The sequence below is a fragment of the Myxocyprinus asiaticus genome, chromosome 33, assembly GCF_019703515.2.
Source record: "Myxocyprinus asiaticus isolate MX2 ecotype Aquarium Trade chromosome 33, UBuf_Myxa_2, whole genome shotgun sequence".
Classification (NCBI taxonomy): Eukaryota; Metazoa; Chordata; class Actinopteri; order Cypriniformes; family Catostomidae; genus Myxocyprinus; species Myxocyprinus asiaticus.
Window position 1 is genome coordinate 37,879,127 of NC_059376.1, and position 22,266 is coordinate 37,901,392.

At 38.5% G+C, this 22,266-nt stretch overlaps 1 protein-coding gene across 4 annotated transcripts in view; it reads right to left on the reverse strand.

The window, feature by feature from the left end:
- Positions 1 to 22,266, reverse strand: part of LOC127423922 (GRIP1-associated protein 1-like) — a 78,430-nt gene that overhangs the window by 20,949 nt on the left and 35,215 nt on the right. For 3 of the 4 annotated variants that reach the window (XM_051668614.1, XM_051668613.1, XM_051668612.1), the window contains 3 exons: positions 18,238 to 18,371; positions 14,859 to 14,981; positions 14,079 to 14,172 (listed from right to left, as the gene is read on the reverse strand). In XM_051668614.1, the coding sequence (XP_051524574.1) occupies positions 14,079 to 14,172; positions 14,859 to 14,981; positions 18,238 to 18,371 (351 nt within the window). Of the gene's footprint in view, positions 1 to 14,078; positions 14,173 to 14,858; positions 14,982 to 15,297; positions 15,429 to 18,237; positions 18,372 to 22,266 lie in introns of those variants that run through there. The other variant, XM_051668615.1, reaches the window with a different exon arrangement.

A 22,266-nucleotide genomic window follows, 5' to 3' on the forward strand; every position in this document is an offset into this window, starting at 1 on the left:
TTCTTTATAAGCAAAATAAGTTGTTCTTTTCTTCTCCAAGAAAATGCATCATCACAGTCCGTGGAGGGTACACTCCATGCATACCATTACGGAACCTGTTCTTGTGCCATTTCCTTTCTATTTTTACAAAACAATTTAAATGTGCAGATAGGTACCAATAACCACTGCCTTGCAATACTACAAGCCCTGCTTAGGCATAGCAGGCAAATAGCCCATTACAACCAATGCACTGGTTCATTACAATTCTATTAACATCTGCAGTAGGCAAATCACAGACTGCATCTTGAGATGTTGTAGAGCCTCCTTTCACCACGGCATTTTTCCCTCACAGTGCAAACAACTCATGCCAAAGTTAATGTATCCAACTCTTTGGGGAACAAGGGCGAGCGAATCCTTTGATGGCTACATCACTGTCTGTGCTATTGACATCGCAAATGGAAAACTGCACACCTGTCTGTAACCAGTATTTCTTCCATATTGATCAGTGGCATTTACTCTAATTTGTTGGAGCGTGGGGGCGAGCTCTCTGCACAGACACTCTGATAAATCCACAAAGCAGATTTACAATGAGGACTCCCCGCTCTAATAGCAGGAAAATGCTGGAATGATGGCTGTGCCAGAAACTACTGCAGTCGGAATGCCGTTGTAGGACCAGCAGGGGATGTTAACCTGAAAGGCCAAGTCACCGTGAGGAATCAAATGAATGTTGGGAGGAGGCGCACTGATGACATGCAGCAGATGTTCTGGACTCCCGACTCAGGGGATCCCTAATCACACGCTCTGCCTGACTACATCAGAACAGTGCTGAGGACACTATCACAGAAAACACACTGGAACCAACTTAATAGGGGGATAAGATCGAAAGTGAATCCCTACTGAATTTGAGAAAAGAGAAAGAGAAAGATTGTGATGTTGCAAGGAGTATCACGCTAGCAAGAGTTTGGACTTGAAGAATGTCCCTTTTAGACTCTGGCTCAAGGCGTCAATGCAAAGATAACCACAAAATGCCATGCAACTAAACTCCAAGTCCAAAGGGGCGACAATGATGGCACTTCTTTCAAGCCTCATTGTGAATCTCCTCAGCAAGAGTCAGCACTCTTGAATCAGTCAAGCTGGTGCAGCCTACACGCCAGCTGCAACCTTGCAGTCATCTCTCACCGGAGAGACAGCACTTAACTGATAACATCACCAGGGGCAAACAGGCTGTTTCATCTCCATAACGAGGTTCCTTCCTGTTTGCAGCCATGTGTTACTCCCAGTTATAGATCTGAAACTGAACATGTGCTTTTGTATTGCCACAAATAAAGGTTTTGCACCCTTCCGGATATTGAAGATCTGTTCTTCTCATATTTGTTCTCAAACCTCAGTAAGCAGAATGCCCAGTAAAGCAACAGTTTACCTATTATAATAATTTATTTATTTATAATTTACTCACCCTCTTGTTGTTCCAAACCAAAATTACTTTCTTTCTTATGATGAACATAAAAGGACAAATTTAGGGTAAATATTCCGAACGTCTTTTCAATACAGTGACAGTTGATAGGGACCAGGCTCAGAGATTAAGGGGGCTCAAGGCAAAATTGCCCCTGAAATCTAAAATGTAGGGGCAGAAAATGCCCCTGAACTTTGTTCTGATATAGTTCTAAATATTATATGTGAAGCCTATAATAATAATCACAAAATATGACTTGATCAGGTTTTTCCCAGGTTTTGTTTAGCTGGCAACCGAAGTGAAATTTCAGGCCGCCGAAGCAAATTTTATGATATAAAGTGCAGAAAGCAGGATGAATAAGCACTAAATATGCTTGTCATGTGGTACGTGGATGTGCACGGGGTAATTGAAGGCTGGTATGAAGTGCATGTCACGCAATCCACGAAAATCTCTCGTGCAAGTTATGCGCTCTTCTCTATCCTACTACTGTATACTGGAGAACGTGCGTGCGAGTCAACCGGCTTTGCTCGATATGCGAACTCCAGTAACAGGATTAAACTGGGCTTCCCTCAATATCATGGAGCAAAACAAACCTCTTGCGACCCATTTGAATTGTACATGAGAATAAAGCACTATGGAGCAATTCAACCATTTCAAACAGCATTGTGAACAGCACTGACGAGGGAAAGAGAAAACACCAGCACCAGCATCATTTACAAGACTTTTCCCATCTACTCAAACACCCTTGCTAAAATTTATCACAGTGAACTTTAACAGATTTTTTTCATTACAACTGTGGCAGCTGTTTCAAAAAAGTTACGTTTTTAAATGTGTTTAGGCTATTATTTTTTCATAACAGATAAACGTTTTTTTTTATTTTTTTTTTTAGAAAGACTACCTAACTAACAACAGAGGAGCAATCCAAGGTCTTAACTATGGTAAACACGAGGGAAAGTAAGCTACAATGAAGATTAAAAGTCTGGACCTTTATAAATTATGAAGAAAGTCATGTGTAATGTTGTAATATATTTCCTGTTCTAATGATGTTTGATATTAGGAAACAAACTGACCTGGTTTGGCTTCAGATATTCCTATCACAATGATTCCTAAATCATTAAGGGTCTGATAAAAGAAAAGCAATATCTGTTATGGAGAAGAAACAAACATATTTACTATAGAAGCACAGTCCCAAATCAGTAAAGTGGTTAACTCATGAATATTTTAACAAGCCCAATAGAAATAAGGTGTTAAGTTAGTTTGAACTATTTTGAATTCAGAAGTTTCTAGACGCTCAGATGATCAAAAATAAATATTCATTACAAACATGAAATGCAACAACATATCTTAAATATTAATTGCAATTAAGTAAAAAACAAAAAACTAATTTTAAATCTGCATCGTGATGAACCTGGGGTGCGTTTCCCAAAAGCATTATTAGCCAACTATGGTCATAAATTCCATCGTTACCAACATAGTTCAACGATTTGGTGATTCCCAAAACCGTCTTTCGAATGAATATTCGCAAAAGTATCGCAAAGTTGTGTGGTTGGAACTACAGCTCTTTAACTGTGGTTAGAAGCATAGTTCATGTTAGTTTGATTTGTGGATGATTTGACTTCGCTGAGGCTTCTATATCTTTTCTTCCATATACATCTTTCATTCTTTCAAGACTTTGATCACGTTTACATGCATAAAAAAAATAAAAAAAAGACTTCTGCACGGTTTTGCAGAAAGTGGCATTCTGAAACAATTTAAACATGAATGCAGACGTTTAAGGGATTAAAGACTAAGCAGTTTCTGTTGGAGAACACGGCTTCTGTGTCCATGTTAATGCACAAGTGGTGTTTTTGGTTGTGTTCCAAACGGGATAAATCAGCCTCTGAAGGGAGGGAGAACAATCATAATAGACAGCTTCAAACTCAATTTTCAATAAAAATGGCTTAAAAAGTGAGTTCTAAATTACTGTCATTTTGGAGCCCCACATCTTTCAGCCCTCTCCTGCTCTCACAGTGGATGGTAAAGACTTAAGACAGGGAATAGTGCATAGGGATGATCTCTTCTGAATGGAACGTGCCCATTTGAGTGCGCATGTTGGTTTGTGAATCGGGGGAACCCCGAAGTCTGATGTAGAGGGAAACAAATCTATTGCAGCCCAATTCATCGGTCTCATTACACTGTGCACACCAATTTTGTGTCTTCAGCAGCTTTCTCACATTAAACGTCTTTCTGATGTACGTGTAAATGAGCTATTATAATTTAATTTCTCGGGAAGTTATAATTAATTATAATTATAATAATAATTAATTATAATTAATTATTAATTTATTTATCACACATTATACATTTGCACATATACAGTGAAATTCTTTTTTCCACATATCCCAGCTAAGCTGGGGTCAGAGTGCAGGGTCAGCCATGATATGGCGCCCCTGGAGCAGACAGGGTCAAGGGCCTTGCTCAAGGGCCCAACAGTGGCATCTTGGCAGTGCTGGGGCTTGAACCCCCAACCTTCTGATCAGTAACCCAGAGCCTTAACCGCTGAGCCACCACTGCCCCTCCTAGTATTATTATCCACCTACTGCATAAGGTCATTAACGACAGCTTTATGTTGTTAACCTAACTTGGTTCTAACGATGGATGTGCGACATTGTTACTACAGATCCGGGAGACAGTCGTGACTAGCTAGTTCATTTCTCCAATGATGCATCGTACTATGGTGGTTAAGCAGTGTTACGTCGTTGCTCGGGAAACGCACCCCTGTATGTCAGCCACCACGAAGACCATTTCTGACCCAGAAAAAACCCAGTTGATGATTTAATTTTATGGGCAGGAGGTAATATATACTCAATCTAATTTTTCAAATTAAGAACTTAAGCTGCGTTCACACTGCCTGTGACTTTGTGGCTTGGTGTTGCTAGACTCTGTGATCTGTGTCGCTAGTGGGCGTTCCTACTGTTTGTCGCTGTAACGGTATTGGAGGACTGCATGTCTGGTAATAGAGTTAAAAAATTTGATCACAGATGAGATCTAATACTGGTTAAATTAAGATATTACAGTTTGACAAGGAATCAGTTCTCTTGTCACTAAAATTGTACATTCTGCAGTGTAGAGTGTTTTATAAAATGTGCAGCAGTGTTCAGTGTATTAAATCATTAATAAGACAATCAATCTATCATGAATGAATGAATCAAACTCACTCGGAATGCAGACCGTTTCTGACACGCTTTTCCACGCATTGTTTTATTATATCCATGCATGTGGTTACAGACAAATTATATAGAACAGTAAAAATCCCTCACGATGCTGAAACTTCTCTGTCTTGCATGCACTCGTTCCCAGTCTGCCAGGAGACAGATGACGTAAGCTCTGCTGTCTTCGCTCTCATTGGCAGTCGCTCGTGAATGACGCTTGGCATTTGCATAAAGTTTACATTTTCTCAACTTGTCTTGTTGCTCTCCACGGCGATCTCCGTCGCCAGTGGCCGCGGCAGCTCATGTTGCTGGAAGTCGCTGTGCTCTCACTGAAAATGAATAGGATCGTGTTGCTGTCTCGCACGATGTCGCTGGCAGTGTGAATGCAGCTTTATGTTAATGAATTGGTTAAATCGAAATATTTGAATACAATTATGACACAGTATATTTTTTATGTTTAGGGGAAAAAATGGGTGCATGAGTGTGTTCATAAGAGATCTTACCTTGTTTAGTGCTAAAAGCAACTCCAGTTCTTGTGTGAATATGAATGCCTAATGTGAACAAGCTTCTGTCATTACACTCATGAACGTGCAAAAAATGTCAAGGTTTTCACTGAAAAATTACTTAAATTATGTGTTGTTTCTTACCAAAACCTATTGTTTGCCTTCAGAAGATTTGGAATATGAGGCACAAGTCGCATGTACTACCTTTTTGATATTTCCGAGTGATTTTAAGCTTGAAAGTGAGTCACTATTCACTGTCATTGTATTGAAAATCCAATGTTTAGCGCTTAAATCAATGCAAGTTCTAATGTGAACACACGTGCCAACATTGAACAAACTTCTCTACATTTCAGGTTGTTTTTCACCAAAAACTATTGTATGTCTACTGTAGAAGACCTATCAACTTCCTATCAACTTCCATTGAATTGAAAAGTTGGACCAGAATATTCATAATTTTTTTTCCTTTTGTGTTCAGCATTAGAACTACAGTCATACTGGTTTGAACAACATGAGGTGAGTAAATTAACCCAGAATTTTCATTTTTGGGTGAACTTTCCATTTAACACCCTCAGTGGTACAATTTGCTTGCAGAACGAAGATTTTGCAATTCTGCAATGACGAGCACTCTTTACCATTATCTCAGTGGGTTCTGGAGCTACAGGTCACATAACAAGGATAGTTTCTCCCTTAAATGATGCAGCAGGAAGGGTTGGAGTACACTGAAAGGTTAGGTTACTTCACGCTTCAGTAGAGGCCTAAAAGAGTGTACAAGTAGGCGGCCAGAGGGTTTCCAGACTGCTGCAGTGCTTGTGTTTTCCTGGGCGTCTCACCCCAGCTGACCTTTTCCAGTAGGGAGGAGCGCTTAGCCAGAGTGAAGTCTGTCCGCACATGACTGCGGCATGTTGCTGAATGGCTGATTAGCGGAGGCTGCGCTACCCTCTCAACTCAACCATGCTGAGAGATTGTTCGATCCACCAACCTACAGCTGTCTAACATCACAAGTCTCACTCTCACACACACAGAGCTCTTCAAAAACACATTTATCCATAATGACCTACTGCTGCTTAACGGCTGGCATTTTCAGCATTTGTCTTAATGAATATAGACCCAAACAGAATGATCCTGGGGGTACATTACAGGATGCATGTACCCACTCCATTAGAAAAACAATATCAAACAGTTTGTCATGTGGAATACTGCAGAGAAGTTGCCAACGTTATGCGATTGATTGATTGATGCAATGTCACAACATGAATGATGGGGAAACTGTTGAGCCAAAACGCACCTTTTCCAATCTGCAGAATATTCAATGACAAAGGTTCTCAATAGAGCGCAACAGTGGTTTTGGAGAAGAAAATAAAATCCTATTAATTTTTATATAGGGAAATTGATTTTTAACGATAACTTTTAAAGACACGTTGTTTAAGGTTGTTTATCGATGGTACATGCTTCTGTAGAAGCCAGCAGTCTGTGTTTTTTCAATTACATTTTTAAAAAGGTGTGTTTAGTAGAGGAATTCCTGGTGAATAACTATCCTATCCATGATCCTGAAGAGAAAACATCCACCAATAAGTGAATCGCGCCAAACAAACCATGGTAAAAGAGCTCTGCAGTGACCATCCATCGGATGTCTCTCTTACTTAACCCACCTGATTCCACTCATCAGCTAATTAGTAGAGGCTCCAAGATCTGAACTGGGTGTGTCAAAATGTGCGATTCTGGGGTACTTCAGGACCAGGATTGAGAACCACTGTTCTACGCAATCCCCTATTTGAATGGTAGAACGTTGCAGAATGTTCTGGCAGGTGAAAAGTCAACAATATGCCAAGATAGTATGTATGTGTGGCTCATTATGCCTCCGCTAATCCGTTTCCTGACTTACCATTTCCTCAATACACTGGCGACAACGGAAATTGCCACTGATTCAAACGGCTACATCTCTGACGAAATGTTGCACTGTTTAATTTGTTATATCACTGGCATGAATTTATGGGGAACAGCACTGTTGTAAGGATAAAGCAAAAGGCGGGGGAGGAGGACAGAGGAGACTAGAGGGGTGCTCAGTCTTTCTGCTGCATTATTGAGGATGAGCGTTGGGTTCACTGAGGCATGTCGGCATTCTGAATCATTTACATCCTGCTAATGTCAGCTCTCATCTAGCACTGCTACCTTCTGCAATCCTGCCTTTATTTTTCTATAGAGTTTCTCCCTCCCTACTCCCTCTCTCTCCATTGTACATCTGCCCAGATCTATCCTCAATTGTTGTAAAGCGATGCAGGATTGGCGGTCTGGAATTATTTTCATACTGAAAACCTCATGGCCAGGTTTTCTGGCATGTTGGTCAAGGTGCCGCTACCCTGCGTAAACTCCATCCAAAACTTAAAGACAAAAATCTTAACCTTGAAATCGGTCAGTACTATTTGACGAAGGATTTTAGGAATAAACTAAGACAATAGCTGATTCAGTAGCACTACTAGTATCCTTTCTATACCAAAAACTATATGCAATGTTTGAGAGTACTGAGGAACATGTGAAGGTGGATCATTTTTAAATGTGATTGATTTTACATATATTCCATTATAAAGATACCTTGCAGGACTTAAAAAAAGAGAGAGAGAGAGAGAGAGAGAGAGAGAGAGAGAGAGAGAGAGAGAGAGAGAGAGAGAGTGTCTTGGACAGATACTAAGAGTCATTCTCAATAGCCATCTCTCCATGGATATTGGGGGTGGGGGGTGGGGTACATGAACAAGCCTGTTTTGTATGCTCTCTCAATACCTCAAAGGAGCAGACATCTTAAACTTGTATAGCACAATATTTACAATTAGGTGACACCAGCCTCAATGGAATCTATTCTGCCATTAAATGTTAAATCAGTCAGTCATGAAATTAAAACAACAGAACACATGGGGGGAGGACAGGAAGATGTAACATTACAATCTTTACTCTGTTCTCAGGAAAATGCAAGAAACACAAGAGCAGCATAGCTTTAAATGGGGCGAAAATGTTTGAAATGATAATCCTAATAATTATCCCAAAGATGTTATTGGTTGCCAAAACAAGCAAATGCAACTTATGTATACTTATAGAGTTGTAGCTCAAACAATGTTCCCTCAAAGTCCCTAAAATAAAATCTAAATTACAGTTAAATGGCCTTTAGTCATCTATATGCTAGTGTACTCCCAAATGTTGGCAAAATATTACTTTCAGCAGATATACGCATTTAAAATCGAAAGTATTTCCCTTCTGGGAAAATGGACTAAAATATTGACGACTAAGCCTGCACTACAAAATGCTCTCTAGAAAGTCCCAAATCATGCAAATCATGGACCAGCTAAGATGTAAACTAAAATCTACTGGCTTTTCAAATAAATATATCTTAGCATATGGTATTACTGTCATGCACCAACCAATAGTTTACAAAATATGCTAAATATACAACTTAAAAACAACTATTCAACTATTGTATAAAACTTTACCCAAGTCTTAACTTTTACATTAAACCAGTTTCTAAAGGTGAACTCAGGCTCTATGGCATTTGAAATGTGCCAGTGTTATTTTCCTATGAGGTTGAAATCCTATATAATAAGATTCTTTGAGTGTAGCGATCCAATGCACAGAAGACCAGCCTTCTGTGAGACAAGCCCTGCCAATTTTATTGTTTTCATGCACACCAGCAAACCAAACTGTCAAACAGTTGCTCTGAAAGGTTCCAATTCTAAAAATGGGTCATGATCTGTCAGAACTGCGTTCCATCCGCTGGAAACGTAACTTTTACTGGAAAATCACAAAGAAAGAGTCAGTGCTTCAGTAACACAGTTCATAATGAACTTGTGATATTTCTAGTGAAATAAAAACAAACTTGAAAATGTTACTGTCTATATGAAGATGTAAGTTAAGCTTTATTGACAATATTTGTGGCATAATGTTGATTACCAAAGAAATTATTTTTAAAAAAGCCAAAAAGTTGCAGTTACATGGAAGAACAACAAGATTTACTGTAATTGCAAGTAAAAAAAGCAACCAGCAAACAATTCCTTTATTGCTTTTATACTTATTTTGAAAAATACTTGTGGAACCAAGGGTGCTGAAAATGTGCTTGTTTAGTTCCAAATTTGTGAGTCCTTTTGAATAAAAGTATCTGCTTAATGGCTAAATGTAAATGTATCACTATTTTTTTATTGCAGTAATGCTCATTTGTTCTGTAATAGAGCTCATATTTTACAGATTTCAAGAAGGTCATTTAAAAGTAGGAAGGAAAAGCAGAGAAATTCATGGGAATCTACAGCTTTCAGCAATCTCATGTCCATTCTAATAAACCTGTCTAAAAAAATTTGTTTAAAAATCCAGCAACATTTACATTTATTAGCCGTTGCTTTTTTCTGCAGCTTTTTTCAAGTGCTTTTTCAAGAGCACCTGAGAACAATACAGTGGCACCAAAATAGCAGCATTAAAAATAGGACCAATAAAACATTTAGTGGAAAATTATATAAGTATGGAGTGCAGAGAGACAAATTCAGATATAAAAACAGAGCCAAAAAACAAAAAGTGCCATAAAAAAAAAAAAGAATATTAAAACCTGACTATTTATGCTTTTTTTTTTTTTTTTTTACACTTATGGAGCTCTAGAGATAGAGGTATATTAGCAGAGAGATGGCTAAGCAATTTTATGATGAAGGCATACCATGTTCACATAAAATAATGACCACACCAAGCAAATCTCCTTAATTTCTCGAAAAGCGACATTCCTACATCTAATATTTAAAAGACCAACATTAATCTGAAATAAAGTATTCTGTAGCCATTTTAATGAATATATTGAGTTAAGGGAGTGAATCTCACAAAAGAAATGTCTGGGTCATATTTCAAATCTAAATAAAAAAAAATATATAAAAAATCTGACAATCATATTTTTGCATATGAAAATTGAAACCTATTTTTCGATGATCAAGTTTTCTAGCATTCTGACTTATAACAATTAAAGTATTAATTCACCCAAAAATGAAAATGATATCATCATTTCCTCACCCACATGTTGTTCCAAACCCATTTGACTTTGTGGAATCCGAAAGGAGACATTTGAAACTATTCCTTTAAAAAATCTTCAAGCTCATGGTAGGCTCTGTCTTGAATTGTATACACATTATCGCAAAAATACATTTCTAATAATTATTTTTTTTATTTTTTTTAAACGTTCAACAGTATTCTGTTCAACAGAACTGTTCAGTTCAATAGCGATAACCCACTTTGGTGAAGCATTGCGAATGATGTAATTTACTCACTTTTACATTTATATACACTACCGGTCAGTCAACACTTGACTGAAATGTTTCTCATGATCTTAAAAATCTTTTGATCTGAAGGTATATGCTTAAATGTTTGAAATTCGTTTTGTAGACAAAAATATAATTGTGCCACCATATTAATTTATTTCATTATAAAACTAAAATTTATATTAACTGAAATTGATGTCTTGGACCAAATAATAAAGAAAAGCAGCCAATAAATGCCCAACATAGATGGGAACTCCTCCTATACTGTTTAAAAAGCATCCCAGGGTGATACCTCAAGAAGTTGGTTGAGAAAATGTCAAGAGTACATGTCTAGGCAAAGGGTGACTACATTGAAGATGCTAAAATATAACACACTTTTGATTTATTTTGGATTTTGTTTAGTCACAACATAATTCCCATAGTTCCATTTATGTTACTCCATAGTTTTGATGACTTTACTATTATTCTAAAATGTGAAGAAAAAAAAATTATAATAAAGAATGTGTGTTTCAAAACTTTTGACCCATTGTGTAGATATATATTTGTAAACGTTTGAATATCTTATATAAACGGGACATATAACATATGTAACATATTTAACATATACTTACTCAGAAATTTTTAAGAATAATGACGCTACTCTTTTTTCCCATTTAATTAAAGTGCATGATGACTGAGGCTGTCGGTTCCTAACACTCTTCCAAACATCTCTTTTTGTGTTTCACAGAAGAAAAAATGTCATAAGACTTTGGAACAACATGAGGGTGAGTAAATGATGGCAATTATCTCTTTATGCGAATTTACCCCTCAAATTCTCATTACTATAATGCCAAAAATCTCATTCTTTTAATTAAAATCAACATTAATTCAGTACATCAAATCCCGTAAACCATGATGTCTACTTGCATCATAGCACAGAGCAGAGATGGGGACTCTAGTAAGAGACTCAGACACAGGTTGCACTCGAGTCGCATTTTAATAGACTTCAGACTTTACTCGGACTTCAGATGAAAGACTTGTGAACATTTCTGGTACAGAGTACTGTACAAATGGCATTATTTTCTTTATGCAAAATTTATAATTTTTTTTTATTTGTTTTTGGGGTGAAATTAGGGCTGGGCGACAGGACAATGTAATCAGTTATCGACGTCATCTGACAAATATCCTGATACCGATTGTGACAGTCGTTGACAGAAGATAATCAACAATATCGAGAAATTGCAAAACCATGGAGCTGGGAATTCGGCAAAAATATTTAGTAGTAGCACAGGGTATGAAATTAGCACCTGCCACCCATACAATACGGGTATTTAATGCGCAGTGTCGGATAATTTTGCTCGTCTACCTGACACTGTGGCACGTGACCTACAGGATGTCTGTTAGACACAAAGACGCTCAGTTAAAGAAACACACTTTATTAAATTTTGAAGAATGTCTGATTCGCTGTGTGTTCAGAGGTCTATGCTCTGCCACGTCTCACGGAACATGCGCATGCATAGAGTTCTCACTCTTCTCTGTTTCAGTCGTCTGAACTCAGTTTGCAAGAATAGCGTCGTCTATGAGAATGCTGCATATGACCTAAAACCATCAGGATGTGCTCCGAGTTTAGTTTGCTTTATTTCCACAGAGCAGTTCATGCTTAACATGCATTGTGAACGCAACTCAGTAGGTTCACTTATATATACTAATCTTTAGGGGTGGGGTAAAAAAAGATTCTTGAGAAAATAGTCGTCCTGATGATAAATCTATTTTTTATTTAATTAAAAAAATTACACGTTTAGCTTAATGCTAATACAAAGATTGATAGGTAAATATACGAAACTAGATTTGTGCAGAGTTCCACTTGAACATGTTTTTCCTGTTAAATGGCTGTGCACATCACATCTAATTGGGTAACATGGACATAATGCAGCCTAACTATACATGGGTTCCTTAACACTGACTAGTCAACTAAGGCTACGTTCAGACTGCCACTAAAAATCTGATTTTTTGCATATCCAGACTGTATCCAGATGAGTTTTGATAGTCTGGACAGCAAAAAACCACATTAAATCTGATTTTTCAGAATCTGATTCAAACCACATCGGGAGGTGGTTTCAAATGTGATTTAAATCTGATTTTTTTCAGATGCGTCTCAGTCCGGACGCTCTGGCTGCTCAAATCGGATTTCAAATGGTCTTTTAAGTCACTCTTAACGTGACACACAATGATGACGTCAAAAATCGGTGACGGAAATGCCGGAAGTATTCATAAGCCGGCCGTGACTGCAGCACGGAACATCACAATATTTACCAGTCTCCTCCGTCGCTGAGTTTTTCTTGTGCGACGGAGGAGTTCTGCACTGCGACTGGACAGGGCGCTTATTTGGAGAGCGAGATGATGCACCTCCAATTTTCCCGCATCTGTTTTGAAAGCATCGTCACGTGGGTACGCCTACGTCGTTACCAAAGCAACCCATGCAGATAGGTTGGTTATGTCTGAACGCGCAAATCTGATTTGATCACTTGCAATTAATAGTGCGGACAGTCGGGGGGGCCTGGGTAGCTCAGTGATAAAGACGCTGGCTACCACCCCTGGAGTTTGCTAGTTCGAATCCCAGGGCGTGCCGAGTGACTCCAGCCAGGTCTCCTAAGCAACCAAATTGGCCCGGTTGCTAGGGAGGTTAGAGTCACATGGGGTAACCTCCTCGTGATCGCTATAATGTGGTTCGTTCTCGGTGGGGCGCGTGGTGAGTTGGGCGTGGTTGCCGCGGTGGATGGCGTGAAGCCTCCACACGCACTATGTCTCCGTGGCAACGCGCTCAACAAGCCATGTGATAAGATGCGCGGGTTGACGATCTCAGACGCGGAGGCAACTGGGATTCGTCCTCCGCCACCCAGACTAAGGCGAATCACTACGCGACCAAGAGGACTTAAAAAGCACATTGGGAATTGGGCATTCCAAATTGGGAGAAAAAAAGGGGAAAAAATCCCAAAAATTTAATAAAATAAAATCTGGACTGCGGACAGTCTGCCTGAAAAGATCTGATCTGAGAAAAAATCAGATTTGCCTGCAGTCTGAACATAGCCTAATAGCTCAGACAATGCACTGACTTGGTAGTTTTAAATTGGTAGTTTTGCATATCTCTATCTTTTTCCTGCAAATTCTGTATTACAGAGTGAAACAATTGTAATTTCAAACACAACTGTTCTTTAAAAGACATTTCTTTCTAAAAAAAAAAAAAAAAAAAAAAACACAAAATATATCAAAACATCAAATCACAACTTACAGAATCGCAATACTTTAAAATCGCAATACATATTGAACCAGCAAGTAAATATCATTGTAATATTGAATTGGGAGGTCTGTGGCAATTCCCAGCCCTATTAATCTTTATGTTTAAGAAACAAAGATGAAAGTAATTAAATCATAAAATAATACAAAAACATGTTCACCTTGAACCTAAAATTGAGTTCCGTTTTATTTTCTTTATAATATCGTGAATACAGATCTTGCATACAGCCCAAACCTTGGTGAAATATGACCCATTTTTCATGACACATTTTATGCTTTTGCAGCTGTCAGTTTTCCTGTGAGAACGGATGCAGCTATCAGCTGACCTGATCTGTAAACATTTATGTTGTTTGTTTTGAGACAGCGAGTACTCCCGTGGCCAAGAACAATAAGAGAGAGAGTCGCTTACCCCTCCTGCTGTCCATGACGTATGTCTCAATAATGGCGCTCTTTTTACAGATATCATCGGCCATTGATGCGCAGCTGACCTCCAAGTGTTTCACCTGAACACAGAACACACAGATAAGATCGGCGGTAAACTCTGCCACACGCCACAACGATACAAAAGTGCAATGAACTTGATACGGAAAGTCACAGGTGTGAACAATGTGCTCACTGCCAACAGACTCAACAATGATGTGTGGTTGACGGTGTCCAAACCTGTTCATTTTTAAACGCTTGTTTTAAAGTTGAAGTGTACCATTTTTTAGATGCTAAAATACTCTTCTATGACAGCTTAATAAGCAGAGTTTGGGTTACACACTCTGAAAGTGCAACATCATATTCAATCTTTTGTTCAGTAAAACCCAGAATTTTCCTCCAAGGCATATTGTGTTAGAAATCCATGTATTGTGACTGGCATTGGTATGTTTGGGCTTACAGTATCACGTCACTTTTAACGCAGAAAGAGTGATGTAACTTGTCAATGCACTAACTACATATTTCCATTCCAATAGTTACTGAACAAGACGGATCGATTAAAAGGTGAAAAAATCAATACCTGCATGCATATTTCATGATTCAAAGACACAATTCAGCACTTACAACCCCCTGTGGTGCACACAGAGGAAATGTTCGGGTGAATGCTTGCTGCAGTATATGCACTGCAAACCGAAGCATGTCCACCAGATGTAACTTTTCTTAGTAACAAGAGATTGTTATGACTTGTTAACCTTCTCCAACATCATACCTTCTCCTCCAGCATCCACTTCTCCTGTTGGACCTCTGCGAGTCTTTGGAAGAGCTCGCTGACCTCATCGTCAGAAAGGTCAGCAGGTCGCTGAGACTGAGACTGAGGACTACTGGTATTGGACTGTGCAAAGAGAAAAATATAATCTTGTTCAAACATCTACAAAATATCTTAACCAGAATTTCCATTCTAATTTATGCTGCTGGTGCAGTGTTATTCTCAACAACAAAATTACTGAAGAAAAGTTTAATACATTTTAAGTTTCCATTTATTATGTTTAAATACATATTACAACTTGCATCTGCACAGATGACATAAAAACATAGGGGAACATAACTAAGGGAAACCAAGTTACATGTCAGAATGCATAACTCGAATAAATACAATGAAAATGTAATGACAGCAATATTCATTACAGAGCTGGAGAAGATCCAATCAAATGAAGGTCAGCTCATCCCAGAGACCATCTCAACCGTCCCCTGTGTGTGTATGCTCTCCATTACCATGAGTCTCATTTTCCGTCTGGCTTAATAAATGAGCTTCTCTTACTGAAGGATGAGTATAGTTCTCCTTAAAAACAACAATGTGTCTTACAATTACTTCGTTTTAAGGACGCATCTATATGGAATTTCTGGCAAGATACCAATAATTTTTTTCAGTTCTAATATTTAACCTTTTAACCCAGAACTGCTGCCATTTAAGGTATGCCAGATGTAACATGAACCAGAAATGTGCCTATATTACAGATGTATGCTGATTTGATTTAGGAGAGCTGAAAGGTGTAATAAAACGGTCATTTGTATTGAAATTTCAGTTTAGAACGATCCTGCGTTATTGCCATCATGTTTTCCCTTCGAAGTGCCACATGAAAGCAAAATTTATAACGGTTGGAATAAATCGTTGCAACACCTGATGTAACAACCCATCGTGCACAACAGTCGCAACACCTGATGTAACAACCCATCGTGCACAACAAATGACAAAAAAAACAAAACATGAAATCTGATCTGACTGTTCAGACTGATTTTAATCGGATTCCAAACCACCTACAAATGTGGTTTGGATCAGGCTTGTTAAAATAGGATTTTAGGTGTTGTTGTCCTGTTTAGACTACACAAACCTAAGCGGATTTGAGTCAGATACACTAAAAGATCTGATTTCGTCTGCCTGTGTGAACATAGCCCTAATATCTTTAGCCAAATCACGTCACTCTGTGAAGATTATTTCAAGATCTATGCACAGTGTAATGTTTAGTTTGGGCTTGTTTTAATCACATTTCTATTCAGTAAGTTACAATGTGCTTTTTACCATTTTCTGTTTCTGTTTCATGAAGTGATAAGCGAAAATAATGGTCCCCAAGTAACATTTTGCATCCCGTTGTTTGGCTCCATAACAATTCAACAGGAGCCTTAACAATGTTGTGCTTTGACAAATTCATTTGAATGTCAATTAGATTTTAACATTTTCAGAAAGTGGTAGAGAAAGCAGAAGATCGGTACTTGCCACCTTGTTACTAAGGTGTTGTGGTGGGTTGCCAGGTCATTGCTATGTGGTTGCTAGATGTTCGAAGTGGTTTTTAGAGCGTTGATCTGTGATTGCTAGTGTGTTCTGGGTGATTGCTAGGTCAGCCCAACTTGACTATGATATTCTGGTCTCTAGATATGGCATGGGTCATCCGCCATGTAAAAAGTCCAATCGCTTTAAAAAGAAATAGCATACCTCTCCTCAACAAGTCGCATGACTTGTGGTATCATTCATGTCCGTAGCACAAACGGTGTGGGATGAGTTAAGCCCCGTTCACATTGTCAGCGACTTTGTCGTTGGATGTCGCTAGTCTCGGTACTCAGTGTCGCTAGTAGTTATTCCAACTGCTGATTGCTATAACTTTATTGGTCAGCTCCACAACTGTCCATAGCTTAAAGGTGCACCCAGTAACTTTTTGCTCGTGTCATTTTGGACTTACAGTGACACCTAATGGTGTGGATGCAGCATCATTCAAAATCAATAGTTTTCAGTTACAGATGCCATTATAAAAATTCACTATTCACAATCAGCTATGATTAATTTAATCCAAGAGAAGTGTCCAATAACAAGACGGTTAGTGAGATTAAGCAAATAGTATTCAGCTGGTCATGTTATTCTAAAATGGCAGCCCCCATGAGGGCGCCCACGCCCCATATTGTATAAAACAGCTTTTATAAGGTTACTGATATGAATAGAGTCCTTATCTCATGTGAGTGCTCATGATTTTATACATATGTTTAAAAATTACAATTCATTTCTTTGAGTAAATCTTTTAGAATGGGGAAAAAATTACTAAGTGCAACTTTAAGAAAATCTTGTATGAGCTGTATTGCTGGTAAAAGTACGATATCATTCTTATTTGACAAGGAATCAGTTGTTTTGCCTCTAAAAATGAACATGTTGTAGGGGAGAGTGTTTTTAAATAAACTACAACAGTGCTCAATGCATTATATCATGAACAAGATTCACAATCTATCAATGTATGAAACAGACTCAAAATGGCAACAATTTCTGGTACATCATCCAAACTGACGAGTCAGTTTACATTCTGCTATAAATTAGCATTGAGGGAAAAGTGGTTTCATATAAACTGCAGCAGTGCTCAATGCATTATATCATTAACAAGATTAACTATTTTTTTACTATACTCTTGTATGTGGTTACAAATGAATTACTGTAAATACAACAGTGAAATCAATGAAAACATGATCTTCTCCATCTTGCCTGCACTCGACTTCAGTATCTCACAGGAGAAGGATGATGTGAGCTTTACTTCTGTTTGTTGCTCCTGTGCGATATTGCTCTGCATTAGCATAAAGTTAAACATTTCTGAATTGCTTTTTTCTGGTCACTTTCGCTCATGTTGCCAGCTCTCATTGAAAATTAATGTTCTCCTGTCGCTTTGTGGCTGCAGGTCGCAGACAATGTGAATGCAGCTTAACGCACCGAAGTCTACTACTTACGGTTATGGGTTTGTTCAAATCCCAAATCCAAAAACATGAGCAATAGTAATAGTGATTCTTGCCTTAGCCAGTACCAATAATTTGTCAAATGTACACATCTCAAAGGACAGAACATGTTGCGAAATTTCTGTTTTAAGAAAAATCGCTTTCCTGCACTAACCTACACACCTGTCCTTCAAGATTCTCCTAGCATGCCACAACAAATATTCTATCTTTGCTCCCTTGTTTATTCACAGGCACAGTGTATTTATGGAATTTACACTGTTCAGGAGTGTATTAATAGCTTCTGGAGGACATAAATGCAGTGCAGCTCTGGAAGAATGATAAAAGGAAATGTCAACTGCAGCGAGTGCCTTAGTGTATTTTACATGAGCCCTAGTAGACGGCTCTACCTTATTGGTGCTGGGAGCTGATGCCCCATCTTTCATGATCTCCCTGTAGCTGAAGGAAGAAATGCTGCTGCTGTCACCCGTCTGCTGCGTACGGCTCGGGGAACTGATCTCTGACAACACCAGCTCCTCCAGACCTGCAAATATACAGGAGAGGAGCATTTTAACAACAAAATTCTTAAAGTAGTGGAGACAAGTACAAAAGTACCAGCACATCTCCTCAACAAACCATAAGATTTTAGGTGTCATTCATGTCCATAGCGCAACAGTGTGGGACGAGTGCAAAAGTCACGTTTGTTGGGTTAGCAATTTGTTGAAATCCCTTAACCTAAGTGTGAATAGTAAAAGTAATGCTGCCTAAGTAAATGTTGTTTTTTAAAGAAAGAACATGATACTGAATAGAAGTCATTACGGAAATCTAAATATATTGTACAAAATTGTTGTCTGTCTCTTCTCACAGGTTGGGCCAATGAACGACTTTCTGAAAAAACACATGGTGCAGCTCTCTTTGTGAGTGTATGTGTGTGTGTGTGTGTGTGTGTGTGCTTTCCAACCCCTCTGGACACTTGACATAGATAAACCTTCCTACTTTAAAATGTCTGATTCTAAACATTCTGTAGAGAAACCATTAAACATTTAGAGTCATTTAAATTATGAATGGTCCAAAAGAGGATGGCCCTGGCATCGCCAACAATCTACAGAGCAAATGCACGTATGCATGGATCGGTAGCGCATTTTTAGGGCGGGGCCTCCATTAAATATTTACAGCCGCACCTTTGCCTCCTCACAGTGTGTTGGGTTCGTACCCACAGGAGTTAAAGTTTTTTAAGGCACAAAGACCCAATGTACCCAAGAAGTTTCTTTTAAGTTAGTATTATGTGATAAGTTGATATTATTTGTTGATTTTGAATCAGTGCTTTGCCACTGGAACTTCATGTTGCAATATTATACATGATCAAAAAGTTGAAATTGAAAAAAAACTGGATTCCAGAAGGCACCAAACACATTTCTGAGTAAACATGCACTAGACAGATGTTTGAGCATTTTGCAGTGTTTTTTTCTAGTGTCTCGCACAGGAGCGCTGTTTTTTAGATGCTGTGCCAAGTTAAAAAGAACTTCAACTTTTAAAAACACATCTCAAGACACCTGCACTCTGTTGTAATTTGTTGCGCTACATCTAGCAAGAGCGAGATCGGTGGAATTATCTTACAAATCACAGAGTATAAAACTGTTTATATCTTAATTTAAATTAGGAATTTTATAAAGCTCCGGCTTTTCTCACTTAACGGATAAAGTCGTATAAAAACAACCAAAAGTCAACATGAAATGGCATTCACAACCCATTTTACTTACGTAATCTGACATATTTCCAAATGAAACAGGATATTCAACAAGAAAAAAAAACAGGGCAAGACTTGATTAGACTAGATTGTGAAAAGTCAAAGTGGGTGTAACATAAAAGAGAAAAGCCAGCTGATTGGTGAGGAGGGAAAAATAAGAGATGACGCAAGCCAAAAAGGCAAGTACAATACAATACAATTTAATATAATATAATAGGAATAATTGATGACAGAACGTTGAAGTATTGAAAAATAATGCATACCCCGAGGTCACTTCAAGTTGCGGCTGTTACACCTCAGATATGCATTATTTTTCAATAATTCAATAGGCTGGAGTCAATTATTACACTTATACCACGGTTACCACACCTTAAGATAACGTTCAGGTTTTTATCTCAAGACATTTTCTGGTTTTTGTCCTTAAAACGCTCGTGAGTGGAACAACTATCTTCCGCCACGAATTCAGCGTGTTGTTTTGGTACAGCCCAAGCTCTCTTTGCTAGTTCAAAAACGTCACTTTAGACTTGCGCTTCTGTTAAGCACTTACTGGAATAACAAGCTAGTGTGTGTGCATGTGCATGTGTGAGCAAGCGAGCGAGCGAAACAGAGATTGCGTGTGTGGAATTACCTGTGTTTACCACGGCTCTCGGCGGGAGTTACATTGCTTCAAATTGCCAAGATGTAAGTTTAAGTATACTTCTCAACAGGAACGTGGTTGTGTCATCACTTTTGTTTAAAGCTTTTCCATTGCTAAACAACTATTTACAACCCCAGTGAGCCGCAGGTGTGCTCTGACATGAAGGCTCTGTTTGTTGCTCCTGTGTATGTGTGTTTGTGTATGTGTGTGTGTGTGTGTGTCCATGTGTGAGAGCGAGTGAGAGGGGAAGCGCAAGGGCGCTTTCCACAGTTTGTTTGTTTATTAACATTTAACACTATGTCAGCAACAAGGTTATTCACATGGCAAGCACAGGATAAACAATAAATATGTACAATTTGCAAAGCTATGAAAAATATTTGAGATTAATACAAGACAAAAATTCTAAAATACGTTCAGGTGATACCTTTCTAAATATTTCCCTTAAGTATTTCTCTGAATAAAATTACTTTCTGATAGTTTCAAAGGTGTTACAGTTCAGTAGGATGTGTTTGATAGTCAAATGGGTTTGACAGGGAAGGCATAATGGAGGATATTCACCAATCAGCAAAAACCCGTGCGTGAGACTTGAATGACCCAGACGGCACCTAGTGAACATGACTTGATCATGCCTAGACTTGAAGTTTGAAGAGAATCTTCTTATACTGGGGTTTATTTCATATAGGTTATTATTGTTGCATTCATCCCATTCCGTCTGCCACTTGTTAGAGATATATGTGTTTATTAATGATCTAAGTTCGGAGGGTGGCATTTGACATTCAGAGATTACCAGGTTGAGGACTTCCTTAGTGCCTGTGTCCGCTCTTTCATTGCCAGCCAGACCAATATGTCCCGGGACCCAACAGAAGAGGATATTCAAGTTTTTCTTCTGTAACACAGCTACTTTGGTTAAATGTTTACAATTATGGGGTGATCAGTCTTTATGGATTTAAGTGCTTGGAGGCAAGACTTGGAGTCTGTGGCAATTAAGAAATTCCGTTCTTGACCCTTCTCTATATTTTCCAGGGCTAGGAGCAGTGTTTGAGCCTCAGCTTTAAAGATGGGCTTTGACCCAGGATTCGAATGCCGTAGTGCTGATCTCCTATCACTGCTGCTGCCGATATGCTGTTATCTGTTTTTGATTCGTCTGTGAATACGGTTCCATGAAGTGGGAGACTGCACCTTAACTATAAGAATTGCTACTGGTATTCATTTGGATGTGTTTCTGTCTTTTTATGTTGAGTCAAAGTCAAGATAATGGTTGGTTTTTTTCAGAGCCCAGGGAGGATTTGGGGAACAATAAAACTGTCTTAAATTGTCAAGATTGGTATTCAGATTCTCTAAATATGGTTTCATCCAAATCCCAAAAGGTCTGATATACTTAGGTCTAGCTTCATATAAATAAAGACATACCGGTTGGAATACTGTTAAGTAGGCTGGGTTGTTTTGGTTTGCCTCGAGTTTAACCGCATACTGTAGGGCCAGATCAGACAACTGTTCTGTAGAGAGGGTTCCCCGGCTTCTGTATAGAGACTTTGAACAGGGGTGGTCCTGAAAGCTCCTAACGCCAGACGTGTTCCCTGATGATGCATCGTATCTAGTATCTGTGCGTAAGACTTTCTTGCCAGGTCATACACGATGCTCCTGTAATCCAGTCGGGATCTAACTAGTACTCTATAGAGTTGTAAGAGAAGAGTGGAATCCGCACCACATTTTGGTTTTGCCAGAACTTTTAAAATATCCATTGTTTTAAAAAATCCTTTCCTCAAGGCTTTCATGTGTGGGATAAAAGTAAGTTTATTGTCACACACAAGACCTAGGAATTTAAGTTCTTTAACTATCTTGATGGGTTCTCCCTCCATATGCAGCTCTGTGTCAAGATGTAGGGACCGGAGAAGGCAGATGTTTTGGAAAATATAAATCCGTTTTTAACTGACCAGTCGTTTATCTTATTTATTCATAGCTGTAGCTGTCGCTCAATTACATTAAAATGTTTCCCTCTGTAGCCACTGCATAGGTCATCAACATATAGACTTCGAAAGATATGTGGATCTATAA